The 21,508-nt window shown below is 37.1% G+C and overlaps 1 protein-coding gene across 2 annotated transcripts in view; it reads left to right on the forward strand.

Moving 5' to 3' along the window:
* KIAA1958 (KIAA1958 ortholog) overlaps positions 1–21,508 on the forward strand; it is a 158,760-nt gene that overhangs the window by 121,797 nt on the left and 15,455 nt on the right. For both annotated transcript variants that reach the window (XM_078436576.2, XM_060608995.3), the window contains one exon: positions 15,274–15,446. In XM_078436576.2, the coding sequence (XP_078292702.1) occupies positions 15,274–15,446 (173 nt within the window). The remainder of the gene's footprint in view (positions 1–15,273; positions 15,447–21,508) is intronic.

A 21,508-nucleotide genomic window follows, 5' to 3' on the forward strand; every position in this document is an offset into this window, starting at 1 on the left:
TCAGTATAATTTAACTCCAGACATTTGTTTAAAACAGAAATATACCACCACAGTTAATACTCAGAAAAATGTTATGAAAAATGGTACTGTTCTTTGAAGATACATTTATTACTCCCCCCACCCATTTGGTAGAGTGTCATTTTTGGTATATTTTCTGGCCACTTGACTTTTAACTGACTTAACGTGAAAAAAAGCACATGTGTGCCTGATGTTCATTCTAATCATATTTTAAAATTCTCTTTTAAACTGCTGCAGTTATAATTTGTGAAAGAGGAGAAAGGTGAATTGAAATGGAGGGAAATTTCTGTTAATATGTTAAAATGTGTGACTTTGATGCTCTTGGTTAATCCTCTGCCAGTTGATATTTGTATTAATATGATAGACCTTTTTTGTTAATAAGAATATACTGTTGGCTTCATCTTTATTTTGCTGCTCACTGCGTTTCACACTACAATGTTTTCATCTTTTTCAGCTCACTGTTTTTGCTTCATATTTGTCTGTGTACTTGTGCTCTAAATAAAATTCTAGTTTTATGTCCCAGCGGCTTATTCCATTGTGTGTATATTGGCCTCTAACGTCGTGTAATTTTCTTTTGCTTTCAGTATTTGTTGATACAGCCTAAAACCTATGGAAGTAAGAAAAAAAATCCAATAAAATCAGCTAATGAGCATCCGTGATGTCTCCGTAATGAGAGCATGCTTTAGTCACAGTATTTTGTCTGTATTTGGATATGACCAGTCTTCCTTCACTTAATAAATGGTTTTCTGCAAAGCTAGCTGGCTGCTCTTTGTAGCTAAAACAAACGTTTTTAAAAACATAGCCTCATTTTGAAAAAAAAAAAAAAATTGTCCTGGTCACTGTGCCTTAGGCCCCAGGATATAGTCAATGAATATCAGGTGTTGTTTCTAACCGCTGAGGAGGGGAAATCTTGGAAGAGAGTCATTTCTACATGTGTGCATTCACATGCAGCCCATAGGGTAGGGAAGACACTTTAGAACAGCTGAATTAATCCTCTGCTTCCTGGAGCCCCAGGTCCAAAAGTCCTATTAATGAAACAGAAGGCTCCACTGCAAACTCCTTGTCTGTGAGCTCTGTCGGCCAGTTGTACGAAAGTTACACCAGCAAAGTAGATGTCAGGTTCCGGACTTCCTCGTTTTTAAGAAAGTCTTTTTGGTCATAATTCTCCATGTGCCATTTTTTGCATTTAGCTTATTTGATGGCATTCTTTGAGCAGAATAGGAATGGTTATTCAAAATGATTATCACTTCAGACATCTTTGTTATGTCACTAAAATTATTTAATAGAGAAAAATGTTAAAATAAAAAACCAGAAAATATAATGTTCCTTATCCCAGTCATTGGTTTTGCCAAAATGCAAATGTATTTCTTTCATGTCTATGAATAATCCACCAGTCTTTACTCATAGAAAGCTGAATATTGCAGGGACACCTGGGTGGCTTAGTCGGTTGAGCGTCCAACTTCGGCTCCGGTCACAATCTCACAGTTTGTGGGTTTGAGCCCTGTGTTGGGCTCCCGGCTGACAGCTCAAAGCCTGGAACCTGCTTCAGATTCTGTGTCTCCTTCTCTCTCTGCCCCTCCCCAACTTACACTCTGTCTCTCTCTCTCTCTGTTTCTCTCTCTCTCTCAAAAATATGGAAACATTAAAATTTTTTTTAATAAAAAAAAGCTGAATATTGCAAATAGAAGCAACAGCTTTATTTTTGTGTGATAGTATTTTAAATTGTATTAAAGTTACTTTATCAGTAGTTGTAACTTAGTTTATGTGTTCTTGGTACTTCAAGAAACAAGAAACTCACCTTTAAATTTGTTTACAAGTTACACATTTAAAATGGGACAAATTAGGGGCGCCTAGGGGCACCAGTCGGTTAAAGGTCCAACTTTGACTCAGGTCATGATCTCACAGTCTGTGGATTTGAGCCCCGTGTCAGGCTCTGTGCTAACAGCTTGGAGCCTGGAGCCTGCTTCAGATTCTGTGTCTCCCATCTTTTTCTGCCCTTCCCCTGCTTGCACTCTTGTCTCTCTCTCTCTCTCAAAAATAAACATTAAAAAAATTGTTTTTAATGAAATGAAATGGGACAAATTTTATTTCCCCAATAGAGGAAGAATATTAGAATTCAAACAGTAATATTTAGCCTACAACTCAGAAAATATTTTCTTTTTTAAAAAAAGTTTTATTTAATTTATTCATGATCATCTTTTCTGAAAAGATATCAAGTAAGTAAAATGGCTCATATGTACAAAATACTTAATGTTGGTGATACATCATCTGAAAAGATTATGTTGAAAGCAAACATTTAGTTTGATGGCAAGCATCCTCAGACCAAACTATTGTTTTTTAAAAGAGCATATTTTCTTTATTACAGTTAATAATGCTTTTAAAATGTGAAGGCAATAAATACTAATTGTGAACAATTTGACAAATACTGATAAGTAGAATAGGAAATAAAAATCACAGGAATTTTACTACCCATAAAAACAACTTTTAACATTTTGGTGTTTTATTTTATAATTCTTATGCTTAGATGCCCTTCAAAAGTTGTAGTAAAAAAACCATTGTAGTCAAACTGTATTTACTGTTTTGTACATTTGGAAAAGATCTTTAGCCTTTGATTTTTTTTTTTTTTTGTCTTGTTTTATTTTATTCTGAGAGAGACAGAGACAGAGCACAAGCAGGGGATGGGCTGAGAGAGAGGGAGACACACAATATGAAGCAGGCTCCGAGCTGTCAGCTTGGACCCACAAACCATGGATGGGATCATGACCTGAGCCAAAGTCAGACGCTCAACTCACTGAGCCGCCCAGGCGCCCTGGATCGTTAGCCTTTGAAAGTGTGATTATCATATAGTTACATAGGTTTCCATTGCATAGTAGTACCAAAATCTAGCTTACAATGCTTTTGTTGGCTTGGATTTGTATCCAGTTTTTCCCTGTTACACATTTGCCTTCAAGAACATCCTTGAGCATACATTTTTGTGCATATCTATGATTAAGTGTCCAGCATAAATTTCTACAAGAGGAATTCCTGGGTCAAATAAAAAACATTTATTTTTCCTGCATATACATTTCCAAAATCCTAGTCATTTTTATGACTGGCAAAAATAATTATTCATATTATAAAGCTTAAAAGTCGCACAGAGCTAAATACTTACCAGGGTGATATGTATCCTTACCCTTCCAAATTTTTTTCTAAACTCTAGTGCAATTTCCCCCTATCTGAGCCAATACTTAGATATAGAACTTTTTATATTTTTGCCAGTCTGAGAAATAAAATACATCCTCTTTTGATTATAAGGTCTTATTATTATTAATGCTTTTGTTGTTTGTATTTCTTCTATGAATAATTGCCTGTCACATTCTGGGCCCATTTTCTAGTGAGTTATCTTTTTCCAATTGATTTAAGGAAGATTTTCATATGTACTTTGTCACTTTATGTGTTATAAGTATTTCTCCAGGTCTGCTTATTGTCTTTTAAAATTTATTCAATGCAGAACTTTTGAATTTTTATGTCATCTGATTTGTTAATCTATTTTTTATAGCTCTGGGCTGTATCATGCTGAGAAAGGCTTTTCTTACTCCCAAAATCATAGAAATTGTCTTCTTTATGGAAAGAGCCTTTTGAAAAAAGATCCATTTGGAAATGCGTTGTGTGTGGTATGAAATAGGAATCTAAATTTGCCTTTGTTTTTGTTTTTCCAACTCAATAGCTTATTATCTCAATGCATTTATTGAAGAGTCCATCCTTTCCCCAGCAATTCGAATTGGAGCCTTTTTTATCGACTCAATTTGCATATTTACACAGACGTCTTTTGGACTTTCTTCTATAGCACTGATCTATTTGTGTTTTTCTTTATCAGAACTTAAACTATAAATTATTGCAGTGTTATAGTACATGTTTATTTCTTTCAGGGCAAAGCCTCCCAGTTATTTTCAAAATTGCCTTCCTTTTCTTATGCATTTACTCTCCTAGAGAAACTTTAGAATCAACCTGACCAGTAATAACAAAAGAGAGGGATTTTAATTGGAATTACACCACATCAAAGATTACTTGAAGAAATTAAACATCTTTATAATGTTGAACCTTCCCATCCAGGTACATGTTATGACTCTTCATTTATTAGGTTTATATATTTTTAATTTTAAGGATTTTTGGAAGTTTTCTTACTGAATTTTATAAACATAAAAGTACACAAATAGTTAATGTACAGTTTGATTAATTTTTTATGAAGCAAGCTTATTGCTGTAACATAGAACATTACTGAACCCCATAAAATTCCCTCATGTGCCCTGCCTTAGTTACCTCCCTAAGATAACCACTATGTTAAGAGTCACTTTATCTGTTTTCAGATTATATAAGGGGACCATTTCAATATACTCTGTTGTGTCTGGACTCTTTTGTTTAACCTCGTGTTTGTTGGCTTCATCCATATTTTTCATGTTAGTTGATTCCAGTACTCATTCCTTGCCATTATTATAAATAATGACATTATTATACAATAAATTATTGTATAAATATTTTACAATTTAAAATGCATTCTATTATGGACTTAGGGATATTTCCAGTTCAGGGCTTTCTCTTATTGTGCTTTTATGAACACTCATATGCCTTTCAGTAAACATGTACATATTTCTGTTGGGTGTATACTCAGGTGTAGGATTGCTGGATCGTAGAATATTTGTGTGTTCTGGGGCACCTGAGTGCTTAATCGGTTAAGCATCCGACTCTTGCTTTCAGCTCAAGTCATGATCTAATGGTTTATGAGATTGAGCCCTGTGACAAGCTCTGTGCTGACAGCATGGAGCCTGCTTGGATCCTCTCTCCCTCTCTCTCTGCTCCTCACCCGCTCATACATGCACACTTTCTCAAAAATAAACATTAAAAAAAAGAATATTTGTGTGTTCAACTTTAGTAGATACTACCAATTAGTTTCCAAAGTGCTTGTGCAAGTAACACTCCTACCAGCTGAGTGGGAGTGTTCTTGTCACTCCACCTCCTCACCAATGCTTGATATTTGCAGATTTTGTTTTTCATTTTAGACATTTTGGTGAATACATTTGAACTTACATTTCCTGAAATATTAATGGTATTTCTTATTTTATGCAGTGTCCATTCAATTTGTCCATTTTTAATGGGACTAGCTGCCTTCTAATTGGTTTGTTATATATACACCCTTCAGATATATCTTCTCCCACCATGTGGCTTGCCTTTGCACCCTCCAAATGGTGCATTTTAATAAATGTCTTTTTAATTTTAATGATTCAATTTGTCAATTGTTTAGTTTTGGGGTAATATTACTGATATTCTATTAAAAATATGTCACGGGGCACCTGGCTGGCTCAGTTGGTTAAATGTCCAACTTCAGGGTTTATGGGTTTTGTCAGGCTCTGTGCTGACAGCTCAGAGCCTGGAGCCTGCTTCAGATTCTGTGTCTCCCTTTCTCTGCCCCTTCCCCACTTGCACTCTGTCTCTTTATCCCTCTCAAAAATAAAAAAAATTAAAAAAAAAACATGGGGCACCTGGGTGGCTCAGTCATTTGTGCATCTGACTTCGGCTCAGGTCATGATATCGCTGTTTGTGAGTTTGAGCCCTGCATTGGGCTCTGTGCTGATAGCTGGGAGCCTGGAGCCTGCTTCCGATTCTGTGTCTCCCTCTCTCTCTGTCCCTCCCCTGCTTGTGCTCTGTCTCTCTCTGTCTCTCAAAATGAATAAATGTAAAAAAAAATTTTTTTAATAAAAAAACATTAAAAACAATTTTTTAAAATATGTAGATACCCCAAAGTCATAACAATGGTCTCCTACGTTTTTTTTCTAGAAGCTTTATTGTTTAACCATTCATATTTAGGTCATAATCCATTTGGAATTGTTGTTTGTGGTGTGAAATAGGCATTCAGTTGACTCATATTATGTAGTGCTCGCTTCGGCAGCACATATACTAAAATTGGAACGATATTATGTAAGGATTTTTGTGTGTTTATGGGCTGTGTTGGCTTGTAATTTTCTTTTATTGTATTGTTCTTGTCATATTTTTAATAGAAAAGTTATGCTGCCCTATAAAAGAAAATGAGTATTATTCTCTCATTTTCTGTCACTAGCAGAGTTTTTAGATTTAGCATTATGTATTCCTTAAACGTTAAAAGAATTTGCTAGTGAAATCCGTCTGAACCTGAAGGGTTTTTTGTGTTATTTTAATTTTTAAAAATGTTTTATTTATTTTTGAGAGTGAGAGAGACACATAACTAGCAGGGGAGGGGCAGAGACAGAGGGAGACAGAATCTGAAGCAGGCTCCAGGCTCTGAGCTGTCAGCACAGAGCCCAACACAGGACTTGAACCTGTGAACAGCGACATCATGACCTGAAGTCAGATGCCTAACTGACTGAGCCACCCAGGCACCCCTTTTTTGTGATATTTTAAATTATAGAGTCAATTTCTTTAATGGGTGTAGTACTATTTAAATTTTACATTTCTTGTTCAGTTTTAGTAAGTTGTGGCTTTTCTAGATATTTGTGCATTTTGTCCAAATTTTCAAATTTATTGGCATCAAATTGTTCATAATATCTTTTTACTGTCTTTTTAATATCTGTAGGATCTGTAGTGATAACACCTGTTTCATTCTTGCTATAGCAATTTGTGCCTTCTCTCATTTTTCATACCAGTTTATTAATTTTGTTAGTCTTTTCCAATCTTTTTGGCATTACTTTTTTTAATTGTAAATTTCCTATTTCATTGATTTCTAATATATGTATTATTACCTTCTTTCTACTTCTTTGAGTATATATGTTATTCTTTTTATAATTTCCAAGTACAGTTGATATTCAACCTTTCTTCCTTCCTAATCTCTGCATTCAATGCTATCATTTTCTCTATAGGTACTGCAAAAAGTGCATCTCACAACTTTGACATGTATATTATTGTTATCATTCAGTTTGAAATATTTTCTAATTCCCATTGAGTTTTTTTCCATTCATCAGGGGTTTATTTAAAAGCATAATATTGCTTAATTGTCAAAAGTTATCTTCTTGTAATTGATTTATATTTTAATTTTGCTGATATTCTGCATGATTTAATCCTTTGGAATGTTGAAATTGGCTTTAGGTCCTAGCATTTCTATTTTGGTAAAAGTGCCATGTATCTTTGAAAAGAATGTGTTTTCTGAAGTTGTTAGATATGTTGCTCTTTGTGTATCAATTAAGTACAGTTTGATACTTGCATTGTTTAAGTCTTCTATATCTTTACTCTTTTCTGTGTGTGCTTGTTTTGTTGAGTATGGAAAAGGATATATTAAAATGTTAGTTGTAGATTTGCCTATATCTTTTTAAAATTCTTACAACTTTAGCTTTTTATATTTTGCAGCTATGTGATTAGATCTATAGAAATTTAGGATTGTTATATCTTTCTGTTGAATTTTATAACATTTCTCTTTAGGGGCGCCTGGGTGGCTCAGTCAGTTAAGTGTCTGATTCTTGATTTAGGCTCAGGTCATGATCTCACAGTTTGTGAGTATGAGTCCTGTGTCAGGCTTGTGCTGACAGTGTGGAGCTGGCTTGGATTCTCTCTCTCCTTCTCTCTCTGCCTCTCCCCTGCAGGTGTGCATTCTTCCACTCTCAAATAAATAAACCTAAAAAAAGGTCTCTTTATTTTTTAGTAATACTTCTTGCCTTAAAGTCTGTTTTGTCTGATAGATAGCTATACCAGCCTTCTTTTCTTTATTGTTTATATGGTATATCTTTTTTTCATCCTTTTGCTTTCAACCTTTCTACCCCATTTATTCCGATGTGTAAGGGACACGTAGCTGAGTTTTGTTTATCCAGACTGACATCACTTATCTTTTAATTGAAATATTGATCCTGTAATAATTGATACTTTTAGGTGTAAATATATCCTAGGAGTACCTGGGTCGCTAGGTTGGTTAAGCATCCAACTCTTGATATGAGCTCAAGTCATGATCTCACAGTTTGTGAGTTTGAGCCCTGTATCAGGTTCTGCACTGACAGTGCAGAGCCTGCTTGGGATTCTCTCTCCCCCTCTCTGCCTCTCCTGTGCACGCGCTCTCTCAATCTCTCTCTTTGTCTCTCAAAATAAATAAATAAATAGATAGATAAAAATAAAAAATATATCCTACATTTTTTTGCTTTGTCTTATCTATTCTTTGTGCCTTGTTTTGATTAAGCAAGTTTTTTTTTGTTATTCCCATCTTCCTCCCCTATCAACTTACACATTCTTTCAATATTCTTGTAGTGGTTACCATGGAGATTAAAATATGCATCCTTGCACTGTTAAGGTCTACTTTAAATTAGTGTTTTCATCATTTTCTGGATAATACAAAGACCTTTCAACACTAGCTCCAGTTACTGTCTTCTGTGCTGTTGTAATGAATATTAATTCTACATGCATTTAAAGCCCAAGACACCATTAGTATTGTTTTAAACAGCTGCATTCATTTAGATTCACCTACATATTCAATCTTTCCAGTATTCTTTATTTTTTGCTATATCAATGTGCTTACATCCTGATCACTTCCTTTGCCTGAAAAACTCCCTTTATTATCACTTAATACTTGACTCCCGATAATGAAGACATTCATTATTTTGTATGACTTCCTCTGTATTTCACCTTTATTTTTGAAGGATGCTTTGCTTAGTATGAATTCTACACTTGTAGCAGTTTTCTTTCAGCATGTTAAAGATGATCATCTGTCTCCTGGCTTCCATCATACCAGTTGAAAAACCAATCAATCTGTTGTTGCTCCATTGAAGGTAATTTGTACTTTTCCTCCAGTTTCTTTTAAGATTTTCTCCTTGTCTTTTATCTGCTCAACTTATAACACCCTGCACTGGGCCATCCTCCCAACCACAGATCCCTTTCTCACTGCACTCAAATCCTGACATCCAATGCTGGTAAGCCCTCCTGCATGGAAAGCTCTCATCACACTTCTTGGGCTGTGATAACTGGCACCAGGCCACTCCCATGCAGGGAAGCCCTACTCACTCCAGCAAGACTCTAACTTTTCACATAGGGCTTTTTCCCATATCTCCCGCTGCTGTGTGGGTGTCCTTAGTCTGCTCAGACAGTCACACCACATACCTGGATACCCCTGCATGAGATGTTTTTTCCCTCTGAGTTCAGGATCTGTTGTCTCCCCACTGACTGAAACATATTTCTTGCCCCAGCTTCCTACACCCTTCACTGGGTAGTTCTATGCAGGTGTCCTCTTTACCCTTTCAGGCTTCATGCCTCACTGTAGGCCACCACAGTCCCTTCAACATACACATACTCCAGTACAGGTGTCTACTTTGCTCTGCCACACCAACAGTTTTGAAACTGAGTAGTTCGGGAAGAAAAGGGAAACAGATGAAGGAAAGAGGACGAAGAGAAAGAAGGAAGAGGATTTTGTAAGTTCCATTTTGCTAATAGATTTTAATGCTCTAGTAAAATTCTCTACCTTTTCCTTATTTTCTTGAACATATTAAACTTACTTGAAAGTCCGTGTCTGACAACTCCAGTAATCTGGATAATCATGTCTGATTTTTCTCTTGTTTTTCATTCATTTGGCCTTATTTTATACTATGTCTGTTAACTTGTTATGAATGATGGCCATTTTGTATGAAAGCTTGCTGAAGATGTTATCCTTCCTCCAGAGAGGATTTAAATTTCTGCTAGCTAGCAAATAAGGTAGGCAGATCACCTTAACCCAGGTGAGACTGTTCTACAGGTCTTCCTTGACTTACAGTGAGGTTATATCTTGATAAACCCATCATAAGTTAAAAATGTTTTCGGTAGAAAATGCATTTAATACGCCTAACCTAGTGAACATCTCTGCCTAGCCTAACCCTCCATGTGCTCAGAACACTGACATTAGCCTACAGTTGGGCAAAATCATCTAACACAAAGCCTGTTTTATAGTAAAGTGTTGAATATCTCATGTAATTTACTGAATACTGTACTGAAAGTGAAAGACAGAATGTTCGTATGGGTACAGAATGATTATGAGAGTATCGGTTGTTTACCCTTATCATGTGGCTGACTGGGAGCTGCAGCTGGCCACCCTTGCCCTGCATTGTGAGAGCGCATCTTACCACATATTGCTTAGCCCAGGAAAAGATCAAAATTCAAATTCTGAAGTACAGTTTCTACTGAATGGCTATTACTTTTGCATCATTATAAAGTCCAACCATAGCAAGTCAGGGACCATCTGTATTTCGTTTCTCTTATTCTTACAGTTAAGCCCTTCCTGGGTCTCAAATGAAAGTCTGTATTGTTACCAAGTTTTTTATGCCTTGGAAGGCCCTGGGTTACTATTCTTGACTCTCAGTGCCATGAGGTTTCCTCTTAGTGATTTCTCCTTTCTACTTGGTTTTTTTGCATCTTACCCCTGTGTGTTTAGCTTAGGAATCAGCAATTCCTAGAAGGAAAATTGCATGCAGAATGTTGGCTTACTTTTCCATGGTTCCCTTCCTCCAGGTTCTCCAACTCTCAAGTACTGGCTGCTTGTTAGCCCTGTACTTGAATATTTGTGTACTTGTTTCCCTAGGATTGCTGTAGACTGCAGGCTGCTTGTTTGTTTGGGTTCTATGACCTGCACTGCAACCCTTCAGATGACTGAAGAGGAAAACATGGCAATCAATGCAGGACTCCCCTCTGTGCATTACCCTTCTCACCAGGATGTTTGCTCCTTGAGTTCCAGTTACTGTGGTTGTTTTCCAGGGCATTGTATCTAGCTTTATTCTCAGCAGGAAAGATAGTGTAATACCAGCTGCTTCATGATAGCCCTAAGTGGAAGTCCTCCTGCCATCATTTTTGAGTTTTCTTTTCTTCTGTTAACTTGTTCTTCATGCTTTGTCTTTCACGATTGAAAATGTCTTTATTTTGCCCTAGCACTTGAATGGTACCTTAGGTAGGTAATAGAATTATTCATTTCTTAGCCTTTTCCTCTTACAACTCTGAGAAGACAGAGTCATTATATTGTAGCATGGGGTGTCACAGATGAGAAATCTGATTCATGTTACTGTTAATGGCTCCCCGCTACCCCTCTTACTAGAAAGATCACAGAATTTTTTTTGTTCATAGACCTTGGAAATTTCACTAAGATATGTTTATATATGTGTCTTCTTCAGTATGTCTGTTTGACAGTTCATGAGCTTTAACATCCTAAAGATTAAAATCTCTTTGATTAATGGAACTTTTCATATATTATTTCTTTGACTATTTATTGTATTCTATCTTCTCAATTTTTTCTTTTGAACTCTTATCAGATGGATTCTGAATCTTCTGTATCAGTCTCCCACCCCTCTTAACCCACCCTCATAATTTAAAAACTGTTATGATTTTGCTTGCCCTTCAGGGGAAATTCCTTCCATATCACTAATTTGTCTTTTAGCAGTGTTCATTCAAATACACAGTTCTTTTTTTTTTTTAATTTTTTTTTTAACATTTTATTTATTTTTGAGACAGAGAGAGAGAGAGCATGAACAGGGGAGGGTCAGAGAAAGAGGGAGACACAGAATCTGAAACAGGCTCCAGGCTCTGAGCTGTCAGCACAGAGGCCGACGCGGGGCTCGAACCCACGGACTGTGAAATCATGACCCGAGCCGAAGTCGGACGCTCAACCGACTGAGCCACCCAGGCGCCCCAAATACACAGTTCTTCTATCAAATATTTTTAAAACATTATTTTGTCAATCATTTTCAATTTCTACGGTCTTTCTTGTTCTCCTATTTTTTCTTTTCCAATGAAAGCCGTCATTGTCTTAAGGATGCATTATGCTCTCAGGTTTATGTAATGATACATTTGTGATCTTTTAAACTTTTTCTTTGGTTTTCTGAATTAACACTGCGGGAGAGTGGGAATGTGGATCCCGTTGATCTGCTTGTGAAACTTGGTAACTTTCATGCTACTGGTTTTCCCCAGTTGCCAAGTAATGCTTGTGTGCTCACATTTTAAAATGAAAGTCTAGATGTATCATTGCTGCCAGCTCACAGGGATTTCCTTAGACATTGTTAAGTGTTCCTGTTTGATATATCTGGACAGAGCTCACTTTTGCAGCTAATAGTTGAACACAGGGTTTTGCAAGTGGACTTCACCCAGCTATAATGAATGGACAAAGAAGTCCCATGAATAAGCGTCCCTTCAGGGTGTATAAGCTGAAAGCAAGCTGGGAAGCCAGGAACTTGCAAATGTAGACACAGGGAAGGTGCTACCTAAGACAGGGAATGCATGCATTCAGGGATTTTTTGCTTTTTTGCAGTTGCTTTTTGTTTTTCCTTCCCTGTGTCCAGTGGGGCAGCCTCAGGTTTCCCGAGGCAAGGCCCCTTCTCTCTCTGACTCTGAGGATAGTCTTTCACAGTGATTTCCCTCACATTACACACTGTGCTTGCCAACACCTATGCTGTACACGATGTATGTGGTAGCCACGCGTAGAGAGCCAGGGCAGTTGTTCAGATCTGGCCGTCCTTAGAGTGAGTACCTGACCCCATGGCCCACTCCCCCTCCAATGGCCAGCTCTCCCTAGCTTTGAGCTCAGAGTTTGCCTATTCTCCAATGGAAGGAGAATTCAAATCCTTCTTTAGTGGTCCCCTCTTTGTTCCGTATTCAGTTATAAGTTCTTACTTTTGTTTGTTTCTCCATCATACGGTCTCCTAAAAATGCCCTCGACGCCATAGCTCTGCCACTTCTACTCAGAATTTTCAAAGAGCAGCTTATTAAGTAAGTTTAATTTAATCCTTAAATACACTTATGAAAGAAACATATATGTCATTTAATCATTTTCACACAATTTATTTCCCTTTATGTAAGCATACAAGCATTCTTTACTGTTTCTGTATGTACTAGGATTTTGTTTTCCATTTTCAGTATAGGGTCTCTATCCTATGATAAAAATGAAATTATTTAAAGCCATGTAATTTTTTCATGTAATAATTAAACCTCCTATCTTGCAGTGTGACTTTTTTCTGCTCCTGTACTGTACTGAAATGATGGGGACTGGGCTGTGTTGCAAATACATCCTGTGTTCTGGTTACTAACAATAAATAAATAAATAAATAAATAGGGGCACCAGGGTGGCTCAGTCAGTTAAGCATCTGACTTTGGCTCAGGTCATGATCTTGCGGTTCATGGGTTCGAGCCCTGCATTAGGCTCTCGGCTGTCAGCTCAGAGCCTGGAGCCTGCTTCTGATTCTGTGTCTTCCTCTCCCTCTCTGCCCCTCCCCTGCTCACGCTCTGTATCTCTCTGTCTCTCAAAAATAAATAAACACTAAAAAAATAATAATAAACATAGTGAAACTGTAGTGGTTGTGTAAATAAATCGGACTTAGTTCTCCTCACTGAAGGCTAATACGAGTATATGTTGGGGGCCAGGATATACTTTTCATAAGTGGCTAATATCTAAATTGTATTCTGTACTGGGAACTTTATCTGTGTAGTACATGCTGCCTTTGCTGTGGCAGCCAGAGCACAGAGTCAGTGGGATCCAGGTCCATACCCTAGCTCTGGCACTTGCTAACTCCATGACTTGGGACAGCCCAGGGTCTGGCACAGAGAGGGCACCTTGGTAAATATTGGATGAGTGATGTATGAAGTTACTAAATGTATGAGGTGACTTAGTTTCCTTATCTGTAAAATAAGTATAACAACACAATTGCTTAGTGATTACAGATCATTTATATAACTCTTGGCATATAGTAAGCATTCAATTAATACTAGATGTAATAGTAATAAATTCTGTGCTAGAATCCTTTCATTAATATCAAGCAAGGCCCAAAAACAATATGAATGATCTCAGTTTATGAGGGTGGTGAGAAGAATATGCTTACATGATTCAGTCACTTTGGATAACATTTCTAGCACTGTTTCTTCCTCTCTTGCTAAAAGCGTCTATTAAAGTAGATTATGTGTTCACCAGTTCAACAGCAAACTCAAAGGGTGAAGAACACAGTCTTAAGGAGCAATACAAACCAACTGGAGATCTTCTGGACACAATTACATCACAGTTCTAAGGAATAATAAAGCAAATGTGAGACACATACTGGAGAGAATAAGGAGTTGTGTTCATGTGAAGAAGGTTATGTAGAAGTGAGCTTGGAATTAGAAATGGGAGAAAAGACACTATTTGGCACGAGGACCATGGGGAGATTTCTCGGCTTCGGGTAGGGAAGGTTGGTGTGGTGTCCTGGGCTCAAGTGGATGCTGGGGATAGCGGGAGCTGGTGGTTGGGAGTTCCTCAGTGGGAACAGTGAAAGGTGAGGTGAGTTAGGCAAAATGGAACCAATCTGCAGATCACCTTGGTAATTGCACTAACTTTCCATTTTGCTGTTTCTCAGCCTCTTAGCACCTTGTTTGAACATAGAAACATTCCAAAGAGGATCAGAACCATTAGCTAAACTACAGGTTGGCATTGCTTTCATTTTAAGGTGGTCTACCTTGATTTTTTTTTTTTTCTATTCAAAGACAACAGTTTAAACAATTTAAGCTTGGTTTTAGTAGATCACAGAGTATAAAGAAAGGTCTAATGGTTATGGACTTGATTATCTCTTTGGTAGCCAACAATTAAAGTGGACACCTTGAGGAAGACCAGTTTCATCTGACATAGTTTGACAATTGCAATTTAAAGTCTGTTCCTTCTCCTCTGAGATGCTGTGAGGCCCTCTGGCAGTTATCTCTTCTTTCCCCTAAAGTTATTCTCACTTTACCTTCTTTTCTGATTCTAAGGTAGCTGATGGATTGTGGAGTCAGGGTTTAAATATCTCTTTGTTCATTTGTGAAAAGAATTAAAGAACTATGCCAACACCATTTAATTCAAGGTTGTCCAGGATGGCACATAAGACACTATATTACAGAGAAATAACGACTCTACCTGCACTGAGGGTCAAGAGAAAGGATGTGTAACTTGCCTTCCCTTACTTCCTTCTATTTTTTTGTTGTTGTTCATATGAATGCCTTTTTTTCTTTCCAGTGAAAATTTTAGCTAGAACATTCTTTGTTTTTCTGCATTCATTTTTTTCTTTCTGTTACTGGAATGCCTGCATTGGTGTATCAGTTGATATATATGGCAAAAATACTAGGGCCAAAGGCAAGTTTACTGCCTTAATTCTATGCTAGAAATATTGTTCCCTACTTTATTTATTCTAATATGTCTACTTCATAGAAATTTCATTTTTAAAGTGTTACCTCTTAGATTTGTTATTGAACATGATCCCAAGATATAATTCTCTAAAGAAAGGAATGGCAAATTATTTTAATGCCTTTTGTTGTTTTTGTTTCTAGCCTATTCTACTAAGCTCAACAAATTTCCTGTATTTAATATTAATGATGACTTGAATGATCTGTGTACCAGTGCCGTGAGCCCAAATACTACCAAAGCCACGCGGTATGCCCTGAATGTGTGGCGATATTGGTGCATGACCAACGGGCTCAAAGATCACACAGACATCACCAAGGTAAGAAACTCTTGAGTGTACTTCTTCTTTCAGCCAGCTTCACAGCTTCCGAGTGCCAGGCATTGTGTTAAGCATTGTGGGGAACACCAAACACTTGCTTTTTGCTTAAGGAAGCTTGGGAAGAACATGAAATCGAAAGGAAAAAATGCACAGTACAAAGCAGAATTTAGTAAGTGTTCTGTGAATTTACAGGTCAGAAATGCCAAAAAAAAAAACAATTCAGGCGGATAAATTAATTTCAGTCTGATGAGACTAGTGAAGGAATTGATAGTTAAAGCTGTGTTTTGAAGGAGAGTTGGAATTTCACTAGAATTAGATGAAGAAGAGTCTTCTAGGCTGAGTAACATGAGAAAGAAAGAAAAAGATTTGGAGGATAGACTTCACGTATGGGGATAGTGGACTCTAAAACAAGATTTTGATAAACCTTTAAATGCCAAACTAAAATCTTATGAATATTGGGATGCCCTTGAAGTTTTGTTTTGTTTTTGTTTTTGTTTTAAGGAGTGAGTTTATCTGAAGGATTATTGCAGTGGCAACTGGGAAGAGACTGTCACAAGAGGGAAATGCTGTGACTGTAAGATATAAAGGGTTAGGCTAAAGGGAAATCACTGAAGTTTCCTTAACAGGGAATAACATAATGAAAGAGATATTTGGGAAAAATTAATTGGAAGTGATAAGCAAAAATTTATTTAGTATCCTTGGTCCTCAATTTCCCTAGTTGTAAAATGAGCTCTTAAAATTTACTCTTCCAACTTGAAACGTTTGAGATTTGTGAATGTGAAGGAAACATTTTTGGACATATAGAGACAGAACAGAAAGGCGTGTTTTGATTTGGATATACTGAGTCTAAATCAGACAGCTATCCAGATGGACATGTCCAATAAACAGTTGGGAATGTGGGAATTAAAACATGGGAGAAAAGGGGGCACCTGGCTGGCTCAGTCAGTAGAGTATATAACTCTTGATCTCGGGGTCATGAGTTCAATCTCCACATTGGGCCTAGAGCTTACTTAAAATATTAAATTAAAAAAAATACACACACACATACACACACACATGCACGCACACAAACAAACATGGGAGAGATGTTAAAGCTGGAAGTATAGATTTAAAGGTCTTGCACACAGAGGTCATAACTGAAGCCCAAGGCCGGTGACATCTCCAAGTTCAGATACTGTGTTTAGGGCACCAACAATAGATGAAATAAGAAATCCAGGTTTCTACTTCTTTATTTTTTAATGCTTATTTATTTATTTTGAGAGAGAGAAAGAGAGCAAGATTGTGTGTGCACAGGGGAGGGGCAGAGAGAATCCCAAGTGGGCTCTATGTTGTCAGTGCAGAGCCCAGCGTGAGGCTCCATCTCACAAACCATGAGATCATGACCTGAGCTGAGATGAATAGTCGGTCGATTAACTGCCTGAGCCACCCAGGCACCCCTCCAGGTTTCTACTCCTGACAGCATGGTGCTATAGATACTGTGAGGGGCCTTTCTGCTCTACTTGCAAAAAGGAGAGGAAACATCCACAGTGTGCATGTGCACGTGCACACACTCGGACACACACACACACACACACACACACACACACACACACACAAGACAGCTGGAACTGGAGCAGTGAGCAGTGAGCAGTAGCACATATGAAAGGCAGGGTTCTCCTGAGGGTTTAGATGTATAACATCATTAAGGAAGGGAAGAGACAGATAAATCACTGAAGAATCCTGGATTTAGGAGAGGACACTGAAAGGAGCCTTAAGAGGTTCTAGGCCCTACATTTGTCTCCTCACCGAGTCATATGCTAATAATCTTTGAAGTGAAACACCCAAAAGGTAGGGGTTTAGTTTTTTTGCAGATTAAAGTCAGCTAAATATGTGTTCATTAATAAAGGTTAGGGGGAGGAAGGGTGCCTAGGTGGCTCAGTCAGTTAAGCAACCAACTTCTTCTTAGGGCATGATCTCACGGTTCATGGGTTCGAGCTCCACAGTGGGCTCTATACTGACAGCAGAGAGCCTGCTTTAGATTTTCTGTCTCCCTCTCTTTTTGCCACTCCCTGTCTCACACTCCCTCTGTCAAAAATAAACAGTTAAAAAAAAAAAACAAAAACACCAGCCACTCAAGGAAATAGATCACTATGAATGAGGTTGCATAGACACAGCAAGCAATAGATTTAGACACCAAGGACTTTAGGCAGTAGATTATAGACTAATATATATGAAATATTTACAGAAATGATAAGAATTATAAAAATGAGCAAGCAACAACATACTAATCAAAATAATCCAGCAGATTTGAAAATAACAAAAAATTTCCACTTGTGGCCATAAGAGAAAAAGGGCCCAAAATTACCCTTCTGCTATAACAACCAGAAAACTGAGCACAATATGTGCAACAAAGTGTTTTCAACAGAACAGATAGCAACAAATCCTTTAGAGAAAGGTAACAAATGAGAGTACTGAGAAAGGTTTTGTATCAGATGTAGAGAATAGTTCGCTCTAGACCAAGCTCTGTTCTAATCCCACCCAACAAATCTTAAAAGCTAGACCCAGGTGCATGAAAAGGTGCTAGCATCACTAATCATCAGGGAAATGCAAATCAAAACCACAATGAGATACCACCTCATACCTGTCAGAATGGCTAATATCAAAAAGACAGGAAATAACAGGTGTTAGTGAGAATGTGGAAAGGGAACCCTTGTGCTTTATTGTTGGAATGTAAATTAGTGTAGCCACTATGGGAAACAGAATAGAGGTTCCTCAAGACATTAAAAATGGAATTACCGTATGGTCCATCAATTCCACTTCCGGGTATCTGAAGGAAACAAAAACAAAAAGATTTAGGCACCCTCATGTTCATTGCACCATTATTTACAATAGCCGAGACATGGAAGCAACCTAAGTGTCCATCAATGGATGAATGGATAAAAAAAAAATGTGGTGCATATATACACAATGGGATATTACTCAGCTATAAAAAAGAAGGAAATCCTGTCATTTGCAACAACATGAATGGACCCAGAGAGCATTATGCTAGGTGAAGTAAGTCAGACAGAGAAAGACAAATGCCTTAAGATCTCACTTATATGTGGAATCTAAAAGCAAAACAAAATAACAACAACAACAATAACAACAAAACACCCAAACTCATAGACAAATAGAAAAGAATGTGTTTGCTGGAGGTGGTGGGGAGGGGCATTGGGAAGGAGAGTAAAATGGGGAAGGTGGTCAAAAGGTTTAAACTTCCAGTTATAAAATAAATAAGTCGTGGGAATATGATGTACAGTTTGGTGACAATAGTTGATAACACTGTATTGTATATTTGAAAGTTGCTAAGAGAGTAGATCTTAAAAGTTCCCATTACAATACAAAAAATTTAACTATGTGTGATGATGGATGTTAGCTAGACTATGGTAATCATTTTTCAGTATATACAAACATTGAATCATTGTGTTGTACATCTGAAACTAATATAATGTGTCATTTATATCACAATTTTTTAAGTAAAAAAAAAAAAAGGGCAAGACATAGAAGGATTGAATGATTTTTCAAGTAACTTAACTGTGTCCCAGAACAAAGCTTAAGAATATTTATAGGAACATAAATATATACAGAACCAAAGAAATAAAATTCACAATGTCTGTCAAAAATTATTGGACATGCAAAGAAGCAAGAACATACCCTTTAAAAGAATGAATCAATCAAAACCAACCCAGATCTAACAGATTTTAGAATTAGACAAGACATTAAACAGTTATCATAAAGAAGATAAGCAAAAAAAAAAAAAAAAAAAAAAAAAAAAGATAAACAAATGGCCAATGAGCACATGAAAAAACACTTAACTTCATTAGACATCAAGGAAATGCAAATCAAAACCACATGAGATTCCATTTCACATCCAATAGAAAGACTATAATAATAACATTTGGTAAAAAGATAATAACAAGTGTTGGTGCAGATGTAGAGAAATTGGAAGCCTCTTACACTTCTGGTGGGAATATAAAATGGTATAGCTCCTTTGGAAACAATCTGGCATTTCCCCACAAGTTTTTGAACATAGAGTTACTCTTTCACCCAGCAATTCCACTCCTATGCATATACCCAGAAAATTAAAAACATATATATCTGTGAAAAATCTGAGTTCAAGCATACTTTTTGTAGCCTTATTCACAATAGCCAAAACGTAGGAGTAACCCAAATGGCATGAGCAGATGAATAGATAAAATGTGGCATATCCATACGATGGAATATTATTTGGCAATAAAGAGAAGTGAAGTACTGACAGATGCTTATAGCGTGAATGAACCTAGAAAATGTTATACTAACTGAAAAAAGTCAGAAACAAAAGGACAAGTATGTATTATTCCATTTATGTAAGATATCTAGAAGAAGCAAGGTCATAAAGATGGAAGGTATGATAGAGGTTACCCGGGGCTGGGGGAGGAGGAAGTGTGGAGTTATTGTCGAATGAGTACAGTTTGGAATGATGAAGAAGTTCTGGAAATGAATAGTGGTAGTGGTTGTGCAATGTTACAAATGTACTTAATGCCACTGCATTGTATAATTATATATGGTTAAGATGGTAAATGTTGTATGTATTTTACCATAATAAAAAATCAGTAAAATATAACCACTTCACCTTTATTCATAATTTTAAAATTCACTGTTCTCACATACCCCATCACAATTTCTTCATCCCTACTAAACTTTTCTAGGCTAGAGGGTCTTGTCTCTTAAACTTTGTGAAGTCACTATGAAGACAGTTGTCTCTTACTGGGAACCTTTACATTCCCATGCAGGAATCCCTGAAAAGAACCTAATTTCTCCACACTCTCAAAGGATTAGATAAGTTTTGCAACCCAGGTGAAGAAAATGTCCCATCTGTCTGGTAGAGTGTGCCTTACCGCCCCTGCGCTGGTATTTCTTAGTGTCCCCTGTGTTAGCTAGAGGAATAATGGGTGAGAAAGAAGATGTATTTCAGTCCTCTGTAATCTATTCACATGGGCCACTCAAAATAAACATTTTTAATAACTTAAGAAAGAGGCCAGTATCTTAAAGGATTAGCCAATATTTAATAAAAAGAAGGAATTGTGGCATCCAAAATCCATATTCTTTAGTCTCACCTTCTTGGTCTCAATGTGTGTGTATATATATGTATATATATGCTTATTTTAAGCAAATTTGCTTGTTTTAAGAGAGGGAGAGTGCACGCACATGCATGGGAGAGGGGGCAGAGAGACAGGCAGAAAGAATCCCAAGCAGCACAGAGCCCGACACGGTGATCAAACCCACAAATCGCAAGATCATGACCTGAGTTGGAATCAAGAGTCAGACACTCAGTCGATTGAGCCACCAAGGTACCCCAAGATATTTTTAATCTAGATGTGTCTTTAAAGATAGTTACAGTTGACAGCAGACAAGGTAGGTAACAGCTCTTGATCATGATTTGGTAGCTGGTGAGCCTCAAATTTAGTTGTTTGTTCAAGGGAGAAAGCAAGGAGTCAAATCAGACTTCAAAATATCATCTAAATAAGTGGGGTGTACCATCCAGTCTCACTCTGTTGCCTACTGTGTGAGTTTCACATAGTATTTTTCATACAAGTTATTTTCACAGGTGTGATCTGATCCTCCCTGACCCATCTCCCTCAAGGTTGCTATTTCAGTGACCTAGACTCACTCATTGGAAAATAGAGCATCTTGAAGTTCCACACTTATCTTTCTGAATAAATTAAAATTTGGTAACTGCAAGAATGAAGTAAATTTTTGTTGTCAGCAATGGTTACTTCAGGATTCATTTTATTTTCCTAGAAGAGTACTTGTAGTTCATAAACATTTCTCCACTTTTTTCATCCTCCTAGGTAAGATTATCCACAGAGGGATTTGAGACATTCCCCAAAAGTAACTCTTCATTGGCTTGTCTTATAACTCTTTCAAGTGTCAAAGATTACTGTGTAGTTTTGGAACTTGCCATGCAAGTCAGCCTTTTCTTACTCTGTTCTTTCTGGAGTCATCAACTCCATGACCATGCTCTTTCTTACTTCTCTTTGGTCATTTTGACATCAAAGAAACCA

The sequence above is a fragment of the Panthera onca genome, chromosome D4, assembly GCF_046562875.1.
Source record: "Panthera onca isolate mPanOnc1 chromosome D4, mPanOnc1 haplotype 2, whole genome shotgun sequence".
NCBI classification, from domain to species: Eukaryota; Metazoa; Chordata; class Mammalia; order Carnivora; family Felidae; genus Panthera; species Panthera onca.